The sequence below is a fragment of the Capra hircus genome, chromosome 27 (assembly GCF_001704415.2).
Source record: "Capra hircus breed San Clemente chromosome 27, ASM170441v1, whole genome shotgun sequence".
Classification (NCBI taxonomy): Eukaryota; Metazoa; Chordata; class Mammalia; order Artiodactyla; family Bovidae; genus Capra; species Capra hircus.
Window position 1 is genome coordinate 20,541,979 of NC_030834.1, and position 27,542 is coordinate 20,569,520.

A 27,542-nucleotide genomic window follows, 5' to 3' on the forward strand; every position below is an offset into this window, starting at 1 on the left:
TCTGTGTGGCCCCATAGACGGCAGTCCACCAGGCTCCCCCGTCCCTGGGATTCTCCAGGCAAGAACACTGGAGGGGGTTGCCATTTCCTTCTCCAATGCATGAAAGTGAAAAGTGAAAGGGAAGTTGCTTAGTCGTCTCCGACTCTTTGCGACCCCATGGACCACAGCCTACCAGGCTCCTCTGTTCATGGGATTTTCAAGGCAAGAGTACTGGAGTGGGGTGCCATTGCCTTCTCCGCTGTTATCCTCTAATTATTCTTTATTATGCTGACTCTATAATTCCTCAGAGGCAGGAATTCATTTAAGTTAAAAACCTACAGCATTCTGTGGAGAATTCTTATACCAAGAAAAATGCCTACTTTCCTCCTAAGCATCAGGGTTAGAAGACCTCTATAAAATTCATTTGATTACAATGTATAAATCATCAAAATAAAGTAGCATCACAATTACTATTACGAAGTGAATGAAAAGAAGCAGTGCTAATGAAACTGTTCCAGGAAAGTTACAGTGGGAAATCAAATTTTACTTTCTCAACTATATAAATACATTTTCACTTTCAGAATTAGTTAAGAATTAACTTTTCAACATTTGGTGGTCACTCACTATGTAAAATCAGTTTTTTAACAATAAAAACATAAGATATGGTAGAAAGTATTATTCGACTTTATTAACCTCACTCACAATGTTGAATACAAATGCAAAATTAAGTAGTGACCTTGAAAGTCTAATTCAAAGCATGGTCTCTTAGATTTAAGAAATAGGGCAGATATGTCACAAGAGGGAGAGGAACCAAAAAACCAAATCCAAGACCTCAATGATTTATCTATATATTATAAACTTCAAGCTGTAGCCCTTATATTCCTTTATATGATATTTTCTTTTGACTTTCCATTGACCTCATCAGTAACTGAATTTTTAATCAGACCCTATAATCTATCACGAGCCTTCCAGTTATAAAGAAAAAACAAACAAACCAAAAAAAAACACAGGCAGATATGTTTACTAAGTTCTTTATGAAATTTACCACTCACAGCTCATGTTCACAAATAAGCTTCAAAAATCAAAAGGACTCTGATATTCTTAAAACCCAAAGGCTAGTAGATAAAGGCCCACCTTTCTGATCTTTTCTGCATTTGAAGAAATGATCTGATCTAATGATGTTAATGTAGAAATACATCACATATTTTAACATCAGTAAGATATGACATTCAAGGGGAGAGCCAATAAACCTTTGCATTTTAAACCCAAAGAAACACATCTTGGACACCTTAAATTATAAAATTCAATTCTAAGCAGGAACTGTTACTGTGTAACAAATACTGCTCATATCAAAAGTGCTGGTGACAAGGAATTCAATATGCCCTCCCACGGAATCTGTTCACATATGTATGTGTATACCTATTACTGTAATAAGATTTTAAATGTTTAAGGTGCTTAAATTTTGCACTGCAGGACTAATTCAATAGGTATTCATCTGCTACCTCTTTGTAGCAGCTCCAGTTACAGCGAATGATCCACAGGCAAAAGGGCAAAAATGCTGTTATTTTCTGGAATGTGGCATTTGTGGTGCTGGAGTGCCCTCTATTGGTAGTGAAGAGGACACACTCATTAGCTGCCCCGCATGCATTTTCTCGTTGACCCGGAGTTCACATCCATCCTGCAGCATTCGAACTGCTATTCGTGCAATGTTCTTAGAGTCATCAAGACCACTGTGAGGCCGCCCGTCGTAATCCATTCCGAGTTTTTCAAGCATTATTGTCAGCTTAGTTTGGCTTCGAGGAACCTGAAACATGGACAGCTCAGTGAATAATTCTTTAGTATTTTCTAAGTCTCAATGAAGTGGAAAATAAAGAGGCCGAAAATTAACAGTAATAGGCAAGATAGTAAAAATTCAGGCAAAGGGCAAATACTCCTAGATCAAATGAAGCAAATAAAATTCTTAGACTTAGAAAAAAAATGATCTTAGTGTTTTAGATAAAAATATATACAAACAGATGGAGTCCATAAAACAAAAAGTTTACAGCTTTGTAACTTAATTATTTATGAAAGGAAATACATTGTTCTGAACAGTTAAGTTGAAGCCCTACTGTTTTAACCCAAACATTGTTTTGCATGGTATTTTTCTGTAATGTATTTTAATTGACTGACAAAATTTATAATTTTTATATATCAAATGACACTATCACCAGAGGGAAAAGGCAGCCCACAGAATGGAAGAAAATATTTGCAAATCACATATATGAAAAGGGATTAACATCTAGAATGTATAAAGAATTCTTAAAATGCAACAACCAAAAAAGCAAACAATCTGATTGAAACTTGTGAACACTCTCCACAGTCATTAAAAATGTAAACACTGAATAATGATTACAGAGCTAATGTGACTGAGTTAGAAACATGCAGGGAGGGGAAGGATAGGCAGGAATGGTGGCTGTTTATTGGAGCTAAATCTTCACTGTCCACTGCAAGAACTCAACAGATAACTCAGACTGAAAACTCAAGAAATAGCATAAATATATAATTTAGAAATAGGAAGATTAAATATGAGAAGAAATAGCTTAAAAAACTGCAAGTGTTTGGGAGAAATGGAACCAGTACTGGTAAGGGCCATGGGGGAAGACTATTTAAGACCTGCAATATTATTTAGCATTTTAAAAAATTCACACTACACACACGTATTAACTTTGCTAAAATTAAAAATCAGTATGAACTGTTTGTTCCAGAAGCAAGCCATATATTTCAGTTTCAAATCTCTGTTACTAAAGATCATCAGTGACATGGGCTTGTGCAGACTTTGGGAGATAAGAAAGGAAAGGGAAGCCCAGCCCATGGGGTCACAAAGTCAGACACGACTTAGCAACTGAACAACAACAATACATATACATTTACCCTGCTGAGTAATAGGCTGAGTGAGGAAGATAGCTTATTTTTCTAAATTCACATGAATATAACTACTTAGAATCTGAATAATAATTATATGATCTTTTTCTGTGAAAAGTCCCTAGTAAATTACAACTTTATGTACATGCAAAATATAATAAATTTATCATCAAGAGCAATATAATCAATAATCTTACCTTGTAAAAGTTTCCATATGACTTTCGAATATTGATCCACTTTTTGGCAAAAGGTGGATATTTGAGCCTGCTTAGCTGGCACTGAATGTTCAAGAACTTACTCATATCCCATGAACTTGAGTCAAAAGAGGAAAGAAAACTGAATTAAATACATGCTATACCATTCTTTAAAATGAGGCTCTTAAGTCATTCTATTTGTTTTTATTTATACATCATCCTTCTTATATTTACACATAACATCAAGCTCAGAAAACTAACTTCTCTTTCTCCACAATAACTCAAAAATAAACTTCCCCTCTATCCTCTTGAGCATTTTTTCACAACTCTAAAGAACTGCCCAGCTTACTTTTAATGCCGGGTTTATCACATTAGGAAGGTCTTTGAGGGTATGCTTTGAAATAAAACAAAAACTACAAACAAATGAACAAAATACTTGAGAGAAACACAGATGATATCAAGTAGTTAGAACACAATTTGTTCTGCCACAGTACATGCTTCTACAACACAAACCAAGAACCCTGACTGTATCATGTGGAAACTATGCTGCTTCATACATAGTTTTTCCTCAGGAGTCAGAATTGAAGCAGTTGAAATCATACTCTTCAATAAGAAAGAAAAAAGAAAAATTCTTAACTCAGCTGCCGTAAGGCAAGTGGAGTACTTTTAAGAAATTAAAAACAAGTGCCTGCCCCCATGATCCGCTGGCTTCTGTGTACTTGTAACATCCTCTGAGGTGACTTCCACAGACCCCAGGCTGCTTGCCTGGACTGTCCAAACTATTTCTGGAGGTATATCAATTACTGTTTTGTTAGTCCTCTGGTTACAAAATTGCACAGATTTTGAACAATCTGTCCCAGAATGCAAGGTTTTTATCGAACTGCACACACCATGTTATAACAGAGACACCTGTGTAATTAAGCAGGGACACTCCTCATTTATCCTGAAAATCAGTAATAGATTTCTAAAGAGGCTCATCAATGTTTTTCACAAATTTCCATTTTTAATCCCTGTTTTAATCGCTCTCATCTCCATACTTTTCATGTAGCTAATGCTTATGAAGCATAGTTTCAAGCTCAGCACTATAGTAAGCAATATGGAAGATTCTCAAGTTGCAAAACCTCTTGCTCTGAAAGGATTGTTAATTTCCTTGCAAACATAAATCTTACACACATAAAGTTTAGATATCAGAATATTCAGTCAGATGCCAACATGAATGGTACCTATTGCAGAGGCTGTAAGACTTCAACAGAGACATCAACATGAGTTACAATGTCTGGAGTAAAACACGAGGTAGGCTTTGAGTAATAAAGAGGTAAATAGTGAAGGAAGGGAACCTTCCAGCAGAGAGGAAAGTTGCATGCATACACCGAGGAAGGATAAAACCCTGTGATTCATGTGTCAGCCTGACTGGAGTGAAAAAGAGAAACAGCAGAAGGATTAGGCTATACAGGTAGGGTGGGATTAGACGAGAGCCTTGAAAGCCAGACTGAAGAGTCTGGACTTTTTTGAGCAAGAAGTGTAGTGATAAAAACAATAAAATCATTTAGATTTTGCATATTAATATTTAATCTTCTTCTAGTCCTGGATCAGACTGTTATTTCTTTTGCTCCTCTCTTTGACCCCTCAGTTCAGTTCAGTTGCTCAGTTGTGTCCGACTCTTTGCGACCCCATGAACTGCAGCACGCCAGGCTTCCCTGTCCATCAACAGCTCCCGGAGTTCACCCAAACTCATGTCCATTGAGTTGGTGATGCCATCCAGCCATCTCATCCTCTGTCGTCCCCTTCTCCTCCTGCCCCCAATCCCTCCCAGCATCAGGGTCTTTTCCAATGAGGTGGCCAAAGTACTGGAGTTTCAATTTTAGCATCAGTCCTTCCAATGAACACCCTGGACTGATGTCCTTTAGGATGGACTGGTTGGATCTCCTTGCAGTCCAAGGGACTCTCAAGAGTCTTCTCCAACACCACAGTTCAAAAGCATCAATTCTTCTGCACTCAGCTTTCTTCACAGTCCAACCCTCACATCCATACATGACCACAGGAAAAACCATAGCCTTGACTAGACGGACCTTTGTTGGCAAAGTAATGTCTCTGCTTTTGAATATGCTATCTAGGTTGGTCATAACTTTCCTTCCAAGGAGTAAGCGTCATTTAATCTCATGGCTGCAATTACCATCTGCAGTGACTTTGGAGCCCAAAAAAATAAAGTCTGACACTGTTTCCCCATCTATTTCCCATGAAGTGATGGGACCAGATGCCATGATCTTCGTTTTCTGAATGTTGAGCTTTAAGCCAACTTTTTCACTCTCCTCTTTCACTTTCATCAAGGGGCTTTTTAGTTCCTCTTCATTTTCTGCCATAAGGGTGGTGCCACCTGCATGTCTGAGGTGACTGATATTTCTCCCGGCAATCTTGATTCCAGCTTGTGCTTCTTCCAGCCCAGCGTTTCTCATGATGTACTCTGCATATTAAATAAGCAGGGTGACAATATACAGCCTTGACGTACTCCTTTTCCTATTTGGAACCAGTCTGTTGTTCCATGTCCAGTTCTAACTGTTGCTTCCTGACCTGCATATAGGTTTCTCAAGAGGAGGTTAGGTGGTCTGGTATTCCCATCTCTTTCAGAATTTTCCAGTTTACTGTGATCCACACAGTCAAAAGCTTTGACCCCTAGGACTTAAAAATTTAACTAAGGATAAGGATATGAAAGGAAAATTACTGTCTGCTGTGGGGGGTCCTTCAGGAAATAATATTTTCTATGGTTATTCTACAAGTTAGATGAATAAGGACATCTTTAATCTTAAAAAGCAGATTAAGATAAATTTCCTAAATACTTACCCATCTGTTAATATGGAATATTTATACTTTGTCCCTAATTCCTTCAGTTTCATCCAGTCAATGACTTTTTTCAGTACCTGAGGGAAGGTATCGGCTTTGTCTACTTGATCCTGAGGATATGAATGTAAAATACATAAAAATCACAGTAGTTACATGCAGTCCTACAAAATACTCAGCATACAAACACTGGAGGGACATGAAAGAGCAGGACATAGTCTTATCTATGATGTTTTGAACTCTATGGTTTCTTAGGCTAAGATTCACCGAAAATTCCAATTGTAAGACGATTAAAAATTGTTTATAGCCAAATATTAGGAACTGCTTTCAACTGAAGTATATAATCGTCCCAAAATGAAGATTTAAGATCATCCACAGGCATTCTCTTTTTTCAGGCCTCAACCTAGTGGCTTCCTGATTCTCCAGAGGGGAGAAAAGGGCAATCTCTTCTTAGCTGAAAGCCCTGGCCTTCTACAGTATCTCTGCATCTCAAAGTTCACGTCTTTCCAAAACATACTATATCCATCTTCCTAAGATGTAAATCATCCATCACACCACTTTCATACTTAAAATCCTCCAAACACTCCCGAAGGCTTTCCAGACAAAAAGGACACATAAGACCCTTCGTGATATAGCTCATCTCTATTACTTCAGCTTTATTTGTGACCATTTTCTCATCAGCCCATAAGATACCTGAACCATCCTGAACCACTTAAAAGTTCTGTCCTTCACACCTGAAATGCCCAGTCATTCTTTTACATCTGTTTACCCATCATGACTCTGCCCAAGCTCACCAACTTGAGTTTTGCCCAGGACAGTCCTCCATTCCCTTTGTCAGAGAAAGGTCTTTCTACGGGGGCCCATGACACCCTGAGGAAACACTGACTGTCAGTAATCCTAACCATACTATGACCACTGTTTTTTTTTGTGTCAGTCCCCCCAACCTACAATCGCTAAGCGAGCTGAGGAGAGAGACTATCCTGACTAGTTCTGTATCCCTTGTAGCTCGGCAGATATTACAGCACACCCTCAAATATTCGCTGAACAAATGAATACAGCAACTAAGTAAATGGACAAAGGGCCTGCCACATTAGAATACAACCAAAAATCAGAGACCTAAAAAAAATTACACTATATATAAAATCAGGTTGTAAACAGATATATTTTAAAACTTCATCCCCAAGTGCAGCATGGTAACTTAACTCTTTCTTCACTAATGCTCCAAACAAATGAAATGCTTAGATTCATCATTACAACACTTTAAAAGGAAAGGCTGAAAAATATCTTATCAGGTATAAAATGTGCTTTCCTAAGTATTACAAAGCAAAAGATCTTTACCAAGAAAGGAAAGTCTCACATTTAATTGTTTACAACAATAATTTTATGAAATAAATCCCTAATTTCAAAACTTCCTTCAAACTCTAGAAAAAGGAACACAGAATGATAACCTGAGTAATTCCAGTTAGATTGATGCAGAAGTCAGAAAGTTGGGTGTTAATCTCTGGTCTCACATACTGCTGAAACGTATCTTCCTACAAGAGAAGGACAGCAAACTGAAGTATTTCTATGACTTAAGATACATGAAACAATATATGACAATAGCAGCTACACTGGGTTGTAACCTTACAGGTGGTTAAGGCAGAGACTACAGTTTTAACAATTTAAGGATAATGCCCTATTCCCAAATTACTCTAATTTTTTAATTAAAAAATTATGTTTCACACTTTACAAACGTTTAAGATAGAATAAGTATCTGAAGTCTTCAAACCAAACTTTAACCAGAGGAGCAAAATGCTGATGATTTTGCTTATAATGTTTTGGAAATGTAAAGCCTATTAATGCAACCTCCAGTTGAAGATATTAAGAGCTTTTTAAATAACAGAAAGTATGTTTAAGAAATGCCAGTTTTCAGTTACAATAAATTAGTTCAGATTCCTGCTCTCATTCACTCCTAATTAGATCTTATTTTTATATTAAGATTTCATTAAGCTGAATTCTGAGTAATCAAAATTTAACAATATGGCATGTAGCAGTTTAAAGAGTGGCAATTAACAGCACTAATTATTTTAGCAATGTTTAACCTCTTGAAGAAGCTTTCAGGTTTGCATTCTTATTTTGTGCTCACAACTCTATGAACTCAGTAAGGACAGAACTGTTATTATCAGGCTCAGATCTAAGTGCTTCTTCCTTTAGCCCAGTGCTGCTTCCCTAAACCAGATCACACTAAGTCACTTGTTCAAATTAAGGACAATTTCAAAGTCTTTTAAAGATTTATTGGCAGCAATTATTAATACTAGCTAACTACGAAGGAAAAGACAAAGAAAATTCCTTATAATAGAAGATTAAAAATTTAAGAAAAAATAGTGCTTACAAAATTCTTTTTACACACTTGTTTATTAAGCAGATGAATTATCAATAGTTAATAATTGTAAAAGAGTAAAAGATCAGCAAAGAACATTTGAACTTCTAAAGTTAAGAGACATCCTTTACTTATCAGACATATTTCAAAAGAAAAAATTCTACTTCTTGGATTTCTTAGATAAATGAAGTCTATCCTTTTAAGTATCAGGATTTTATTTCATAATTTTATATGAAAATCTTAAAAAAATGCAATATCTTACCATTACAAGCTGGTATTATTTAACATTTGTAACAGAATGATGCCATAGAACTAACTATGCATTCACTGACCAAATACTGAATAATTACTTAAATAAATTACATAGTAAGTTAAAAGGTGATGAAGGTTCTTAAAAAGTTAAGAGTAGATAAGAGGGATCAGAAACACTGGTGTCTGGGGGTGTTCAGACTGAACAGAGAACCAGTTAGACTTTATTTAGAAGGCAAGAGTTAAGGAAGGCCTGGAAGGATGGGTGGGAGGAAGGAAATTAGCAGGAAGATCTCTGGAGGAAAGGAATTTGAGCTAAAGCTCTGGGAGGTGAGGGGGTGGAGCATGCCTGGCATTTCTGAGAAGCAGCAAGCAGGTCAACATGCTGTAATCAGAGGTAACTAGAGGCCAGATTGTAAAAGGAATATCACTTTTATTCTGAGTTAAATGGGGAGCCATAAAAGGGTTGTGATCAGAGGAATGAAACTATATATTTTATAAGGAGCACTCTGGTCACTAAAGGGGCTTCTCTCATAGCTCAGCTGGTAAAGAATCCGCCTGCAATGCAGGAGACCTGGGTTTGATCCCTGGGTTGGGAAGACTCCCTGGAGAAGGGAAAGGCTACCCACCCCAGTATTCCAGCCTGGAGAATTCCAAGGACTGTATAGTCCATGGGGTTGCAAAGAGTCAGACACGACTGAGCAACTTTCACTTTCACTGGTGACTAAACTGAGAACTGGCTATAGGGAACAAGAACACAAGGGAAGCCCAAGAATACTGGAGTAGGTAGCCTATCCCTTCTGCAGCAGATCTTCCTGACCCAGGAATTGAATCGGGGTCTCCTGCATTGCAGGCAGATTCTTTACCAACTGAGCTATCAAGGAAAGCCCTTAGACAGAAACAGAGACTGGTTAAATAGTGAACAAATGCAGTAAACCCAGAGAAGAAATCAATGGGGCTCAAACAACAGTCATAGCAAGGCAGTTAAGTGGCTGGTTCTGGATACACTCTGAAAGCAGAAGAGACAAGAGCCACTGATAGCCTAGGTGTGTGATGCGAAGAATAGGAGTCAAGGATGACGCCAACGTTTCGGGACTGAGCAAGCAGAAAGACTGAGCTGCCAGCCCTCAAGCCAGGGAAGGCTGAAGATAAAACAAGTTTACAGTAAATTCAGTCTGGGACACGTTAGGATGGCTGTTTAGATGTCTAAGTAGAGATGTTAAGTGACAGCCTGGATTTTGGATAGAGGATGAGGTTGGATATATATATATTCAGAAGATACCAGTTTCTATGGAATTTTTAAGAGCTATGGAACCAGATGATAGGTGAGTTCATTAACGGAGAAAGTATATACAGAGAAGAGGACCTGGGATTGAACCTATGGCATCCAATACTAGGAAGTTGGAAGAAGAGGAAACAGCAAAGGAAATTGTGAAAGGGAACCCAGTGAGGCTGGCAAAAACGTAGGACAATGAGGGGTACTGGCAGTCTCCTGAAGAAAGTGTTTCAAGGAGAGAATGGTCAGTTCCACCAGGACTTAGGTAAAGGTCAAAGATGACACTGAGGAGTGATTTTAGTGGAGTGATGGGATGGAATACATAACTTACATCTACAAGTGGTGGGGATTTAAGAGAATGGGAGGAAACAGAGACAGACAAGTATATAACTTTTATAAAGAAATCTGATGTAGAGGAACAAAGACATAGGGTAGTTGTCAGGGAAGTGGGATCAAGCTAAGCCTCTTTATGGTATGAAAAATGATGAGTCTGTATGTGATGGGATTGCAGCCATGAAATTAAAAAACACTTGCTCCTTGGAAGAAAAGCTATGACAAACCTAGGCAGCATATTAAAAAGCAGAGACATCACTTTGCCAACAAAGGTCCTTACAGTCCTTTCCAGTAGTCATGTATGGATGTGAGAGTTGGACCATAAAGAAGGCAGAGCACTGAGGAATCTATCTTTTTGAACTGTGGTGCTAGACAAGACTCCTGAAAGTCCCCTGGACTGCAAGGAGATCAAACCAGTCAATTCTAAAGGAAATCAATACTGAATATTCATTGGAAGAACTGATGCTGAAGCTGAAGCTCCGATACTTTGAACACCTGATGCAAAGAACAAACTCATTGGAAAAGACCCTGATGCTGGGAAAGATTGAAGGCAGGAGGAGAAGGGGATGACAGAGGATGAGATGGTTGGATGGCATCACCGATTCAATGGACATGAGTTTGAGCAAACTCTGGGAGATAGTGAAGGACAGGGAGTCTGGTGTGCTTCAGTCCATGAGGCCTCAGAGTTGGACATAACTGAGTGACTGAACAATAACAACAATGTGATGGGAACAACACAGTAGAAAGCAATGAATCATCATGTCTAATGTGGGAGGAAAGTGGCAAGCACCTCATCCATCACTGAGAAAGTAAGACCTAGTGAATTACGCAAGATGATTTTTCATAGCTGTCATTTTTTCTTTTAATTATACCAGAATACTGGAGTAGGTAACTGTTCCCTTCTCCAGGGATTGAACCTGGAGAACTGATCCCTTCCCAACCTAGGGATTGAACCCAGGTCTCCTGCACTGCAGGCAGATTCTTTACCAGCTAAACCACCAGGGAAGCCCAAGAATACTAGAGTGGGTAGCCTCTCCCTTCTCCAGCAGATCTTCCCAACCCAAGAATCAAACTAGGGTTTCCTGCATTGCAGGTGGATTCTTTACCAGCTCAGCTACCAGGGAAGCCCTCTTTTAATTTACTGACCTTTAATCTGCTTTGGACAAGGAATTATTTAAATGGACTGATTAAGACTATAACTAAAGAGGCTTCCAATGGCACAAAGGAAAAAATGCTGTGTATTTTAATGCACAAAGCCTTTTTATATTTATTCCCAGTGTGTGGCAACTGGGGAAACCATAAAAGTGGTACCTCTGTATAGATGAGCTGTTACAATCCTTGGTCAGATTTTACAAGGCAAATGGCATTTATTTGGAGGGATCCTGTTGAGCTCCTGAGCTAACAATGAATGTATGTCACATGGCTTAAAAGCCAAGGTTACAAGAGTTGCTTCACCCATAAACTTTTCATTAGAAAGCGAACTAGTTTTAAGTTGAAAGGTAATTTCTGTACCTTAGCATTTTTATAGATCAGAGTATACAGTAGTCTATTGCAGTAGTTCTCAACCTTGACTACATACCAACTGAGCTTTAAAGAAAAAAAAAAAAAAGCTGATACTAGGGGCCCCACCACAGAACAACTAATCTTTGGGACAAGGGCTAGGCATCAGGGGGTTTTGTTTTTTTAAGCTACTGGAAAAGGAGAGCAGCAGACTCTGGAATTATTATAGCCCATCTATTAAGGATGAATCCAGGGCAAACACCCCCTCTTTAGAACGCTAACTAAATCAGCAAATGGAATCCTCCACCTTACTAGTCAACCCCAGAACAGCTGCTGCTAAAACAAAAATTAAAATATAACAATTCACTTACTATTTCTAAGGTATGAGTATTCAGTAAAACAACAGGAAATTCAATTATTTCATGTATGAACTCAGGTGGGTTTCCCTCTTCACAAGTGGCTTCAAAGTCAATAATACAAATGTAATCGTAGTAACTGTCAGCACAATTGCTTTCTTTCAACATCAGCTTCTGCTTCTTGTAATAGTTTTTCAGTCTCTTCTTTAGTACATCCTTTACACCTCTATTGAAAATAAGAATAAAATGAACTCTCAGGTGAATTTTACAGACAAGAACGTGAACTCCTACTTGCTGGCACTGGGTTGAACACTGATAGTCACAGCCTAATTTAGCAAATGTTAGCCAAAATGAAGGTAAAGAAAGCAGGAATCAGAGCTAAGTCAGCAGCCAACTAATTAAAACAGAACATCTAATATGGCATCAATGTTTTCATTCACATGTAATTTTTCATTTTTGTTGTAGAGTATATAAACTATATGTTGGTCTTTCACACCAGAAGCGTTGCTGGCATACACCGCCTACCTAGCCCTGTTGCCTTATGTAATAAGATCACATACAGGATACAAAACCTGAAATTAATACTGAATTATTCTACTGACCAAACACAAATTTCAGAATATAAAAATTCAGGCAAATTAAATTTATTATGCTCTTTCCTTGCTTTGGCTTTTTTAAGTTAGATAACTTAAAAAAAAAAATCCATGTGAATTTAAAAGTATCATGAGCCTACTATATAAAGTTGAATGCTCCTTAGCTATTTAACTAGGAAAATTCATTTAGGAGACATCCTAAAATAAACCATGTCCAGGAGAACACTGCCACAGTCAATAGATTCTTAACCCAAATTAGATTTCTAATTTACCATGGGTAAAATATGATTTAGGAGATTCAGTTTTACAGATTTTTTTTTTTTTTGGCCATGCTGCGTGGCATGCAGTATCAAAGTTCCCCAACCAGAAACTGAACCTGCAGTGGAAGCTTAGAGTCTTAACCACTGGACTGCCAGGGAAGTTCCTACAGTTATTTTAAAAATATATGTTCCACAAACAGAAGGTGGGACAAGATTGTTCTAAACAGATAACTACGGTGGGCAAAGGCAGTCACACTGGTTCGTCAGATAACTTGGTTGAGTCCTAGAGGGGCTAGCAAATAGAAAATGGTAGTAAAAATAAGAGGATCTAAAAACTGTAACTAATGGGAAGTGACAAGGAAGACATTTTGGTTACATCACCAATTAGTGACTGTTAGAAATCTTTTGTTTTCCTTTTGAAATTACCACTGAAAAGGAATCTTACCCATGAAAAATCCTGATAACTAATCAGCTGATAACTAATCATTACAGATGATTTCTGTCAGTGTTTTCAAGCTTTTCTAGGATGAACGTGTACTACTTTTGCAATTTGAAAGTTATTTTTAGTTACCTGGTTTCAAGCTTGAATTCTGAAAGTTTGGCTCTGAGCTCTTCCTTACTCATTCTGTTAATGCAACCATTCGTAATCGCAATCTCTTTGTAAACTGGGTCACTGAAATCATTTGCACTGGAGGTAATCAACGTAGATGCTTTTGTTTCTTGGCCATCAAGTCTACATCGTTGCTTTTTCTACAAAAAAATAAAGTATGGGTATACATAGTTTACAGTTAGTATAAGCATCTTAAAGATTAAGGCCTCTTTGTACTGTATGTCCAATAAAAGGGCACAGGAAGAAGAACAATGTGTTTCCAGAACAATTTACCCTGCTCTCTTCTGAGTCACGAGGTTCCATACAGGAAAAGAAGCTAAGTAAAAAGAGCCCTGGTGTTGGAGTCAGAATAACCTCAGGACAGAGCCCCCAGCTGATTATTTACTAGTTGCATAACCTTGGGTAATTATTTATTAGCCTCTGATCTTCAAGATATAATAATAAGTATCTCAAATGGTATTTGGTATTGGTAATGATAAATAGTAGGTGAGAGACATCATTATAAGGATTAAATGAAATCAAGTATATCAGGTTTCCAATGCCACACACACCATGTGCTTAGTTGCTCAGTGGTATCTGACACTTCACAACCCCATGAACTGTAGCCTACCAGGCTCCTCTATCTACATGGAATGTTCCAGGCAAGAAAACTGGAGTGGGTTACCATTCCCTTCTTCAGGCGATCTTCTTGACCCAGGGATTGAACCCACAACTCTTGTGCTGACAGGCAGATTCTTCACCACTGGCATCACCAAAATGGAAAAATCCATACCTACCATGGCTATCAATAAACATTACCATCACAGACTGAAGGTTAGACCTTTTCACAAACAATATTTTAAAATTTACAAATGAACCATTTTTTAAATAAACTTTCACAACATTTAACACGTATAAATGAGTGTCTTCCTGAGAATTTTTAGCCTGACTTCATTTCACAAAGTTAACAGAAACTGGCCAATATAAAAATAAAATGGCCAGAAATCTAATCCAAAACATGTTATTACCCAAAGCAAAGATGAAAACACATTGTTTCAAAACACACAATTTCCAAAAGTTACACACACACACACATAGAGAGAGAAGGGATATTCAGGAGAACTATAGTTCAGTTCAGTTCAGTCGCTCAGTCGTGTCCGACTCTTTGCGACCCCATGAATCGCAGCACGCCAGGCCTCCCTGTCCATCACCAACTCCCGGAGTTCACTCAGATTCACATTCATCGAGTCAGTGATGCCATCCAGCCATCTCATCCTCTGTCATCCCCTTCTCCTCCTGCCCCCAACCCCTACTACATTATAAATTGTTCTTCCTTTCTTAAATTAAAATTCAAGTTGAGAAAGACATAATTCGACTCTAATCACGCCACAGGCAACCCCCAAATTACTAAAATATTAAGCTCCAAAGATTCATTTACAAGTTATTTTCCACATACAATGTCATAAATATTAGGTATGTTCCAGAATTTTCAAAAATACTTTGGAGTTTACTAGCAATCTATACAAAACTTGTTAGTTATAGTTTACCATACTGTCCCCACGGGAACTTTAATTACACATTAAGGAAGGATAACCATGGAAAGGCCACAGTCTCCGAGTCAGAACCAATCCTGATGACTCAGGGACTATTTCTCACTCTTAGCTCTCCATTTAATGTAACACACGTTTAGCAGACAGTGCTAGAAATACTCCCATCTCCTCTGAGGAAGAGGTCAGGAATTCCAATGTATGAACTGTCTGTAAAGTGAAGAATAATTATATTGAAGTTACTTGATAACAAATGTTTTAGAAACCTTATTTCACAGATCTGTGACTAAAGGTACAGAAAATAATTTGCTTTCAATAATAAATTTTGCAATGCTTGGCTACTTTATCATTAGAATATAATCAGGATTCCTAATTCATCCTTTGTCTTTATACTTACAGTGAATTTTAAACTCCATCTTCAATCAGGTTAAAATTTAGGTTCTACACTGAACAACAGTTTGCCTACCAAAACAGATGTCTCAGTCAATTTAAATGACTTTTCTCTTTGGTTAAGTCCTCTCCCTTACTCACATGCTTCATTTTTATCTAGAACTGTAGTTATAAAAATTACCACATGTAAGAGGCCTCTTCTAAATATGTTATAAATCATGATTTCAATAAAGTTTTGTCTCCTCCCCTGGGTCCAACTCTAGTCCTCCTCCTTCACTGAAGTTCAGGACACGGTCAAGGTGCAGTTCTCACAAATTTCAGCCTACACAAACTTCCAAAGAAAGTTATTCAAGACAATCCACTAAGAAGCAGAAAGAAAGTATTTAAAACCCTATATGTATTATTAATCTACAAAAACACAAGGTTAGTTTACCACGTAATACACAGATTGACAACGGCACCCTCCCCAATGTCTGAGTCCATCTGTCCAATGCCATAAAGTATCAGCCATACAATGAGGAAAGTAAGGACAGACTCCACCGAATAGGAAGCAATACTCAACTTCATGATACTGTGACATTTTGCAATTTTCACATGTCCCAGAAAACGGTTACATAGGTTATGTTATCTCAAATGAGAGAATCTTTACAATACGGAAGCAACCATGATCAAAAGAAACCTTTTCTGTGGCAAGAACATTTAGGAAATAGATGTTTTGGAAAACATTTCCATTATTTTATTGCCCAAAACACCCCTGCACATTACCTATTTTTTAAAAAAAAGCCCCTGAATCTACACATTAAAGAAATTAAAAGCAGAATTAAACTTGATTAAAATCCTTCCCAAAGAAGAGTTCTGATGAAATCTGAAGCTACTTCATTAAAAACCTATTCAATTATGAAAACACTTTTGTTGATATAAGGGATAATGAAATTTTACTTAGCTGAAATCCAAACTTGCTTACTTAAGCCTGAAAACAAAAGGACTTTATCATCATTTATTAAAAGCATCCAACAAAAGGTTTTTAACAAATATGAGTCACTAAAACCAACCAGGAACACAGAGTCAGGCCTTGAGTCACTAATAGCTCAAAGTTTGTTTGTTTTCTTTTTAGCTCAAAGTTTTAAGACATTTAAATAAAGTAAAGTGCATTCAATCATGCTACTCTCATTAAACATAAACTTTAAAAAATTATTTTTGTACCAACTCACATGACGATGTTATTGACAGTATCTGAAACTGAAGAAGGATGGTGGAGTAGAAATGGTTCTTTAGAGAGAAGAGATATGGAGACCTCTTTGAATGCAGCATCCTAAGGTGAACCAGATAACTGTTCAAAGACTCAGGGCAAAGAAAGCACATGAAAGACCTTTAAAAAGACCACCCACCGTAACACCAAGGATGGTGGCCACTGAGAGCAAAAGGGAAGAGGTACAGCTAACAATGAAGGAAGGAGCCAAGTCCTGGGGCCAGCAAACTGAAGATTCAGGAGGGGAGAAACCCAGTCAGATTCATGTTACTGAAGATTATTCCAGCTGCTATGTGGAGAATTGGCTGTAGGTGGAAAGAGCAAAAGTCTGGACGCCTCCTCCAACTACCCACACTACGAGGCACTCAGTATTTGTATATTATTAATAGAAAATGACCAGTTTTGGTATTATTTACAGTCTGCAGCTAGTCAACAATAATTATACCTATCAAAGAAGATGATTAAAGACGTTTTAAGACCGTCTTTACAACTTTGTCACCGAAGGATCTACCACTGAGCTGTCAAAATCATTAACAACATCATTCATACATTATGTTTATACGAAGCAGGAGTAAAATGGTCCAAAAACCAGAGACGAAGTTCCAGCCAACAGGCACAGTTACCTTCTGCCAAGGCTGGGAGATGGCCTTAAAGGTCTTAAGGAGTGATACACTTAGAGCTAGGGTGAGATTTCTACAAACATAAACTGCCAATTACAGACTAGGGCTACCCGGAATGACGATAGCAAAGTGTAACCGATTGTTAACTCGGAAAGTTTAGAGCAGAATTCCCACTCAGAACGTCTAAAACCTCAGTTCGTCTGGCTGTTGACTTACTTCCAGACGGTACCTGGGACTAGAAAGGGCTCAATGACAACGACCCCCAGAGAACGGCTCCCGGAGTTGAGGCCAGGGAAGGTGGCCGGGGCTAGGGTCCCAGGGCGCACGGGCTGCGGTTCCCGCAGGAAACCCTCTTAATTCAGGGGCGCGCGGGGGGATTCTCACCTCAGGATTCGGACGCTGGGCTTCGTCCCCGCACTCCGACCCAGGAGACGCGCGCTGCGCGGGAGCCACGGCCTCGTCGCCAGGCTGGAGGGTCTGCTCATCCTCCATGTCGCGTGTCACGTCAGAAGAGAGCTGCTGGAGCCCTCTACTCCCTCAGTCTCACCCGGCCAAGCCCGAAAACCTTGTCTTTCTCGGTTGAAAAATTACCGGGCTCGCGTTCCCGCGGCGACCACACAAACTCCAGCGGGCACCTCCCACTTCCGGGAACGTGAAGCGTCCAGACGCCGCGCAGGCGCAGTGAGCGGCGCCCGGAACGCGAGGGCTTCCGTTGATGGGGGCTGGAGAAGCGAGGAGGGAGGGGCAAGAAGAAAGATGGGAGGAGCCAAGCGGGAGGGAGGCGCGCGCGGGAGAATCAGAACGCTGACGGCGCAGAGTGGAGGCTACGCCAGGTTCCGAGCTCTGGTCCTTGGAGACCACCAAAGGAAATGATCCATCACCATCTCCTGAGACGTAAGCGAGGTATGCCCTAGAGAGAGGTGAATTTTAACCACAGAAAATAACATTTATAAAACAATCTGCGTTTTCCGTAGGGCAGACAAGAAGAAATAGGTCTGGACTTATTAAGAAACTGAGCAAAGTATGAAAATAACTGTTTTCAGACATCGGACGGCAGGCAGTTCCAGTCCTTTTACCTGAAAGAAGAGAAACAAATGAGATGAGCCAGGTTATGACCCTGGCTCTCTGTCCAGAAGCAGTTTCCAGTTTGCAAGTGCGAGGGGAACTTAAGCAGAGCCTAGGGTCTCCCTGAGAAGACAGGTCTTACCGAATGGAGTAGATGGGGATTGGATTTTTGGGAGACCGAATTGGTTGGAATTTATGAGGCCGAATTCATGGAGAAAAAGCTTTAGAAATCTGCATCTTTAACTGAATAAAAATAAGTGAATATGTTCTGTGACTATTCCACAAGGCCAGGAAAGAACAATCATGGGGAAGCAGTAAGCCAAACAATTTTCAGAACTCACAGGACTAGGAATCATTTGTGTTCCCTGGAGCCAGAGTGGGGAGACTGTTGAATACAGTTGTTGAATGGAATATATAATAGAGACCCCCGAAGTGTCATGCCTTAGTAGTGACTAGCCCTAGACTCTGGGGTCTAAAGGAAAAGCTATTGTAGACCCGTCAAAAGCTTAAAGAGAAAATCTTAAAAGCAGCTAGTGAAAAAAGGCACATTATGCGCAGAGAAATAATAGTAAGTTTTCATAGACTTATTAGAAACTGTGCAAGCCAAAAGAAAATGAAATGACAACTTTAAAATGCAAAACAAAACTGTCAACTTGGAATTCTATACTTCACAGGATGAAACAAAGACTTTTTCAGACAAACAAGTCCAGGAAGGCCACATCCTGAAGCAGCACCATCCCAGCTGACTTGCAGACTATAGGAGAATTAAATGCTTATTGTAAGCCAATGGGGTGGTTTGTTATTCTTCATTATTATAAAAATAACTGCTGAGTATAGGATCACTTCTAGGCACATGGCAGTGGGTGAGGACATATAATTCCCTGATGGCAAAAGGGACGCAACTGGAAATCTACCACCGATTTTTCACTTTTGAAATCACCTGCTTCTTTCTAAGTGGACTGTATTCTTTCTCTTGTAACTGCAGACTCACCTTTGTGTTTATAAACAAAGGTTTATAGACTTAAAAATCACAAAGATTTCTAAGGCACAACTCTAATCATCTCTTTTTCCTAGGGTTTATTTATTTTCTCTTCAGATAATGATTGTGAGTCCTGACATGCAACTATAGAATTAATAAGAATTGCTAATTGCATCTCTCTCCAAGAAAAAATGATCCAGTAAACACTTATCAGGATGATGTGAACATTAGTAAGTGCTAACTACAAATTTCCTGCTTGAACTTTTTGATTTGATTATTGTATCTCAGGTGTTAAGTAAAGATTCACTATCAAGGATTGATTGATCATTTATCTACACTTCAGATGATGAGCTTATACCTTAGTACTGTTGCCAGTATCTATGGGAACACTAAGATACAGTAACCATTCATTCATTCAACAAAGATTTATGGAGCACCTTCTACTTGCCAGGAATGAGTACTGAACTAAATGACAAAAACTCTGCATGAGTTTATGTTCAGGAAGTGGAATAAAGACAACAAACAAAAGAAATAAGCAAAACATTTACATATGGGGGAAAATTAAGCAGGTAAGAGGAAGGTGGAGATGATTCTGTGGGAAAGGGTCTTGCCATTGTAAATAGAGTGGTTATGGGAGGTCTCTTTGATGATATGCTACTTGGGCAAAGGCCTGAAGGAGGGAAGGACCCAACTGTGAGGCTCTCTGAGGGAAGAGAATTGCAGGCAGTGCAAACAACAAATGAAAAGGCCCAGAGCTGACAACGTGCCTGGAATGTTCAAGAAATACCACTATATCTCACGCTTTCCTTTCACTGTATGGTATCAGCATGCAGGAGACCCATGTTTTGTAAATGGTGATTTTGCTGTTACTCTCCAGGTACACCTAGGGGAAAGTCCCAATGATTCCAGTGCCTTCCACCAAGAAAATGACTTCTCCAAGTTGGACAGCTCAAGTGAGAGAGCCTCCCTAAATGTTTCAGGTATGGCCCAAGCCTGAAAGAGGGGTTTTAGAATCAGTTATTCTCTTACTGCTGCTACGTCACTTCAGTCGTGTCCAGCTCTGTGCGACCCCAGAGACGGTAGCCCACCAGGCTCCCCCGTCCCTGGGATTCTCCAGGCAAGAACACTGGAGTGGGTTGCCATTTCCTTCTCCAATGCATGAAAGTGAAAAGTGAAAGTGAAGTCGCTCAGTCGTGTCCGACTTTTAGCGACCCCGTGGACTGCAGCCTACCCAGCTCCTCCGTCCATGGGATTCTCCAGGCAAGAGTACTGGAGTGGGGTGCCATTGCCTTCTCCTATTCTCCCCAGTGAAAAACATACCTGCTTCCAAAGTCCCTGGATGAATCCACTGTCAATGATAGATCTGTATGTTGAATACCAGGTTTTGTAAATTGTTCTAGACTGAACTAAATATGTGATCTTTGGCAGAGTAGAAAGCCATTTGTTTCTGAGTGGTTTACCCATGGCTGCCTGGTGCCAATATATATTTAGTTCTATATGTTTGGGTTTGTATCTGAGCTCTGTCCTGTTAGTCTATGGTGTCTGTTCTTACACCCTTCCCACACTATCTTTATTGCTTGACTCTGCAATATGTCTTAATGTCTGACAAGGCAAGTTCTCCCTCTTTTTCAAGACTAGCTTGACTCTTTTATGTGTTTTTGGTCTTTTCACGTACATTTGAGGACAAATTTATTGGTACTTAAAAATCCAATAAAGCTCATTAAAATTGAATTCACTAGATTAATTTGAAGAGAACTGACATAAGTCTTTCTGTTGAAACGTATGACTGTTTATTCAGACCATGTTGCATGCTTTAAAATTTTTATAGTTTTCTTCGCACAGAGTCGGACACAACTGAAGCGACTTAGCAGCAGCAGCAGCAGCCATAGAAGTCTTGTCTGTTCTTGGTTAATTTCTTAGCCACATTATGGCTTTTGTTATTGTTATGAGTGGTATATTATCTTACATTATACTTATTTAGGTTGGTTATTTGTGGTGAGAAAAAATACCATTGATTTTTATAATGCCTAAACTCCCTTATGAATTTTAATAGTTTTTATTCTGTTAATTTTTTCCTAAGATGGCTGGTCATATTTTTATAAATGTTTTAGCTTTACTTTTCCTACTTTTATACACCTTTATCTTTTTCTTTTCTTACTGCATTGTCCAGAAGTCTTGGTAATTTCTTAATAGTAATGATACCCACACTAAACTCATGGGAATTGCATATAGAATCTCTCTATTTAATGTAACAATTTCTGCAGCTTCCAAGGTCATTTCCTTTATTACTTTAAAATATTACTTAATTTTTTTCTTAAATCTAGTGTTGTTTCAAAAGTCTGATACCAGTGTGATTCCTGATCTTTTTAGATATCTGTTCCCTTTTTCTGAGAATTGTACATCATTTATTTTTGTTGTTGATGTTCTTAAATTTCACTAATAATGGATCTAGTTAGGGATCTTTTTTGAAAATCTGATTGATTTTTTTTTATTTCTTTCAATCTGGGATCCTTCATTTTTCTTTAATTTAGGAAAATTTGCCTTCTTTATCTCTTTAAATATATCCTTTCCAATCCCCCCCCATTTTGAATCCATAAAATCTAGATATTGGCATTATGCTTCTACCTTCAGTACCCTCCATATCACATATCATTCCTTTTATGTTTTCCATATCTTTATTTTTTCCTGTAGCTGCCTGGGAAAGTTCCTCAATCTGATTTTACAGTTTCTAACTTACTTTTTAGCTGTATTCTCTGTGCCATTTTACCTATTTGTTGCATTTTCCATCTAATTATTTTAGTTGGTCAAAGGATAACCCAGGGACCTTTAGTTAATTTGCTTCACCCATTTAGTCACATGAGGAAGGCAGTCATTACACTATTGTTAAGAAACAAAGGCAAAAACAGGATTTAAAACACAGAAGAGAACAGAAAAAGGCCACAGTCTGGAAACAGTGATTGGTGTGCACGTATTTGATGTATAGTGGTTAACCAGCAACTTGAACAAGCTGACAGAGGTATCAAAGAAAATTATTTCAGTAGTTTGTGGATTTTTGGAAAATGGTAAGTGTTCAACAAGGAAGCCTCATATTTCCGCTTTTTCATGATTTCTTAGTTCAGATTGCTAATATCTTTGTTTATCTCTTGAAGCATCTTTGACATTCTTGGCTCATCTGTTCTAATGATTCTGATTCATTTGGTATGTGTGATTCAACTTGTCTGCATGTTATGGTCTCTTTGCTCCTCCACAAGTGCCGGGTTATTTTGAGCTCCTGTGAGCTCTTGTGCCTGTGCGAGTGTCTGGTAATGTAAAGTGGGGAGGAGGCATGTGTGTGACCCTCCAGATGAATTTAAGAAGGAAGCCCGGGAGCCTGCATCACCATGGAATTTGTTTTAATCACCCTCATTTGTTGTCACTCCATTCAATAAAGACAACTCTGTTCAGAGTTATACCATTGGTCTCTAAGGAAGAAGTAGCTTTGAGAGACCCACTCCCCCATCCATTATCCATCAGCCCTGGGATTTGGAGAGGGAGGGGGAAAAGAAATCAATATCAGAGGTTAGCTGGTCAACCTGTTGTTTTCATCAACCTGTCTCCCCAGCCACGTGCGCTGATGCTTCTATTCTGTTATGTCCTGGGCAGGCTGGGGATGTTGCTGTTCATTTCTGCTTTCCTTCAGGCCTTCTCAAGGCTGCTTCTGGTTGCCCACCACCCCCTGGCAGAGCCCTGTCCTCTGCAGATAAACACATCTACCTCCCACACCGTTTCAAAACTGCCTTCAGGCTCCCAAGGAGTTTCTTGCTTCTTTGTTGTTTTTAATATTCATTTCTCAACTCCATGTGTTTTCTTAATTCTAGAATTTTCCCAGAGTTCTTGGGAGAGAGGGTTTAATCAGTTATGAAGCGACATTATTCATTCTGCAATATTGAGATATGTGTTATATTAGTTTACTAGGGCTGCCATAACAAATTACCCACAGACTGGATATTTAAGATTTTAATATTTTATTCATCTTAAATTTTTTGCATTAATTTTGATCTATATAGAGATTGCACTAAAATAGTGTTTATCTTAATTACTGAGGATTTCTTTATGGTGCTTCCCTAAATTTTGTGCCCAAGTTGAGTGCCTTATTGCTTTACTCTAGTCCCGGCCCTGCTCCATCCCCCCATACTTCCTTCCCTCTTCCATTTTCTGCTGACTGTCACCATATGCTCTGAATTCTACGCTTCTCACCTTTTCAGGAACCTTGAATTTTGTGCTCTCCATTCTGTCTTCTGTACTTGCAATCTTTTCCATGCATGTGGACCTTTCCCTTTTGTATTTAAATGTGCTGTGCTTAGTCGTGGGCTATAGCCCACCAGGATCCTCTGTCTGTGCAGATTTTCCAGGCAAGAATACAGGAGCGGGTTACCATGCCCTCCTTGAGGGCGTCGGAACAACCCAGGAATCAAACCCAGGCCTCCCGGATTGCAGGTGGATTCTTTACCATCTGAGCCACCAGGGAAGCCCAAGAATACTGGAATGGGTAACTTATCCCTTCTCCAGAGGATCTTCCCAACCCAAGAATCAAACCAGGGTCTCCTGCATTGTGGGCAGATTCTTTACCAGCTGAGCTGCCTGGGAAGCCCGTGTTTAAATGAGCTCAACTAAAAATTTTCCAACTTAAAAAGCCAAAGCAAACCAAACATCTTCAACCTCAGTACCCCTGCAGTTGCTGCTTACTCGCTCGCTCGCTCGCTCTCTTTCTCTCTCTCTCTCTTGCCCTTTGGAGCTAAGCTTCTAGAAAGTACTATCTCTTTTCCTACACCATCTGCCCTGGATATAGCCTAACCCTAATTTGGATTCCATCCCCACTGCCCAAGGCCTTTCCTTCTCCATCGAGGTCATCATCTATCTGCATATGGTAGAGCCCTGTGGGCTCCTATCAGAGCTCATCCTACGTGACCCTGAAAAAACAGCATCCAGCGTTGTTGGTCATACTTTATTTACTGAAACAGTTTCTTTCTTTGGTATCCTTGACAATGAGCTTGTCTGGTTTCCCTCCTATCTCTCTGGCCTTCCTGGTTAGTCCCCACTCACATTCAATCATTGAATGCAGGAATTCTTTCAGGGCGGGATTTTAGACTTTCTTATCCTCTCTTACATAATTTTCTCAGTTTAGACTTTCTTAGGTGCTCCTATGCATTCCTCTAGTTTTGTTTACCATCTACTTACCAGTGACTCCTAAACATTTTTCATCCAGGATGTTAATTCTCAGCACCAGAGACATGTGACCAATTGCCTACTCACGAACACCTCCAAGTCCACACATCCAAAAGTGAACTCATCTTTCTCCTGAAACCTACTGTCATTTCTTTTCTCAGTAAATAGTTCTAAAAACCCCATAGTTGGTTTTACTTTTGATTTTTAATCTTCTTCACCTTCCTTAATCAAGAGGCTACAAAGTTAGAATGATGTGGATTGTGCTGACCTCTGCAGGTTTAGCAGGAAATACCTTCTGTCTCCTTCCAGACTTCTTTCTATACTTCGACACCCCATGCTTCTTCTTATCTGAAAGTTTTTCCAGCATGGTTTCTCTCATTCTTTTTTTTAAATATATTTATTTATTTGGCTGCACCATGTCTTAGTTGTGGCACACAGGATCTTTAGTTACAGCCTGTGAATATTTTTTAGTTGAGGCATGTGGAATCTAGTTCCCTGATCAGGTGTCGAACGCTGGCCCCCTGCATTGAGCATGGAGTCCCACCCACTGGACCACCAGGGAAATCCCCCTCTCATTCTTTAGATCAGAGATTAAGCTTTTCTCCAGAATGTTTCCCTCAAATCTCCAAATTTGGTTAGATTCTACTCTTAATGAGATCTGCTTCCTTCATGGGCATGGCTTTTTTTTTTTTTTTTTATAAAGATTTGACTGTGTAAGAAAAGACCTTGAAGAGCAGTGGCTTAGATGACATAGAAGTTTATCTGGGAGGTTAAAGCTTGGCCTTATAACACGAAGATTTCTGGGGCCTGAGGTCCTTCTATCTTGTCCCTCCACCATTCTAGTATACCTTCCTTAGCCCCGTGTTTCAGACAGCTCAGCACCTGAGTGCCTTCCAGCCAGCAGAAAGAGGAAAAAGTTGGAAGGAAGAATGTGCTCTTAAGGTCACACCCAGAAGCCATGCACATTATTCATGCTTCTATCTCATCTGGAACTTAGTTGGAACTTAGTCACATAACCACATACTTGTTGCAAAAGAGGCTGAGCAGAATGTTCTTTTTGGTTCTGTGAACAGTTACCTGTGAACAATTGAAAGTCCCTTGTAGAGAAAGGGGAGATCAAATAGCTGGACAAAGAAGTCTCTGCCACAGTCATGGTAAAACACATATATCCATGCACACCCTCTCTCTGCACAGAAGGCACATTCATCCATCCCTTCCCAAGTGGATACCACCCCAATCCTGTTCAGCTGGTGCCTCCAGCTCTGTGTCTAGGCTCTTTAAGGGAGGCTCAGATGGGGCTCCTCTTGGTCTAGCCACTTATAAACCAATTACAAGTTATCTGCTCTGATCATACCCAGTGTGAAGGAGTAAGAGTAGGATAACAAATAAGAATGCTGATTTGGGGGGAAAAAAGGAGGAGGAAGAAATGGAAAATACAGGCTGTCACTAGTTCGCAGAAATGACCAATTGTGCTGAGAAGGAACTAGAAAGACTCTGAGCTCAGAATGTTGAACTCCTGTGGCCAGCACTGCTTCTGCTTTCAGAGGGATGGGGAAGGATGGGGGGTGTATCTCTCATCTTTATCTTCTGTGGTTTTCATCTAATAATACTCATTTCTCTTATATTTGCTTGGCATGAACTTCTTTGCTACATAAAACATTTGAAAGTTTAAATAATTTTATTCAGTTTAGATATATATACATATGTGTGCCATATATAAATGCATATATAGAGATACACATATGTGATTTGTGAGTTAAATAATGCTTTTTTCTGGTAGCTTCTCTTCTTGTGTGGTGTTATGCAATTGCTTAAAACATTTCTGAGAACTGTACAAATCATATCCTATTTCATTTTGAACCCAAACAGGGGCCTCTGCTCTGCCCACTGCACCCCCATGTGTAGCCTTATTGACAAGCACAGACCAGCATGATGACCCTGTGATGAGGAAGGCGTGTGCAAATTTTGACCCTCTCCTTAAATATATCATCCAAGAAAGTTTATCTTGTACATTTTATATGTCTATGTTTAAATAAACATGATTAAACCTACATATTAAAGATTTCAGATTGATTTTGAATTTGAGCAGAAGCAGCTCAGTTCAGGGTTTTGGTATATAAAATAAAAAACATTTTCTATTGTAAAGAACATCAGATATTTACCTACCATTTGAATTATAAATATTTCATTTGAAGGTTATTGTAATTCAACTGAGTCAGACTGAGAAATAAGAAAAGCAAAGTAAACATTACAAATAGGTTGTATTTTAAAAACATTTGTATTGGGACTTTTGTTCAGCTTCCTAATGTAATTTTACTATAAAAGAAACTCATTGAATGATTTTGAAAAGTGTAGCTTTCCCTGATTATAAAAGCTATGCATATTAAATTAGGAAATTTTTAAAAAATAGAACGATGCATTCCTTTGAGAATTTAATATCAATAATATCAGATATTTTCTCTTTAAAGACAACCCATAGGCTGTACAAGAAGTTAGTTTCTTGAAATGCCACTAGAGGGCAATAAATTCAAAAATTGATTTATGGTGTATAAACAGGCTTCTGTGCTGCAGAGGTGCTGATTTTCAGTTTTAATTTGGGAAGACAGCCAAAAAAGAAGAATTAAAAATTTAGTTGATAGAAAATATATCCAAATAATTGTGGTGCTGGAGAAGACTCTTGAGAGTCCCTTGCACAGCAAGGAGATCAAACCAGTAAATCCTAAAGGAAGTCAACCCTGAATATTCATTGGAAGGACCGATGCTGAAGCTGAAACTCCAGTACTCTGGCCACCTGATGCAAAGAGCCGACTCACTGGGAAAGAACGTGATGCTGGGAAAGATTGAAGGCAAAAGGAGAAGAGGGTAGCAGAGGATGAGATGGTTAGATAGCATCACTGACTCAATGGACATGAATTTGAATAAACTCTGGGAGATACTGAAGGATAGGGAAGCCTGGCATACTGTAGTCCCTGAGGTTGCAAAGAGTCAGACATGACTTAGCGACTGACAACAACAACGTATCAAAATAAATGTTTGATTTTTGAGAAGGTTCACCACTACCCT

The 27,542-nt window shown here is 39.0% G+C and overlaps 1 protein-coding gene and 1 long non-coding RNA gene across 2 annotated transcripts; one reads left to right on the plus strand and one right to left on the minus strand.

Annotated features, from left to right (window-relative positions):
• ERI1 (exoribonuclease 1) lies at positions 643-17,891 on the minus strand. The gene is made up of 7 exons (XM_005698791.3): positions 17,615-17,891; positions 13,407-13,585; positions 11,998-12,208; positions 7,358-7,441; positions 5,913-6,022; positions 3,078-3,192; positions 643-1,783 (listed from the first exon to the last, which is right to left on the minus strand). Exons 1-7 carry the CDS (start codon positions 17,720-17,722, stop codon positions 1,541-1,543), a joined length of 1,050 nt encoding a protein of 349 aa, XP_005698848.2. The 5' UTR covers positions 17,723-17,891; the 3' UTR covers positions 643-1,540.
• LOC106503672 lies at positions 17,988-26,530 on the plus strand. The gene is made up of 3 exons (XR_001297370.2): positions 17,988-18,133; positions 20,152-20,254; positions 26,349-26,530. It is a non-coding gene; the product is annotated as an uncharacterized LOC106503672 (long non-coding RNA).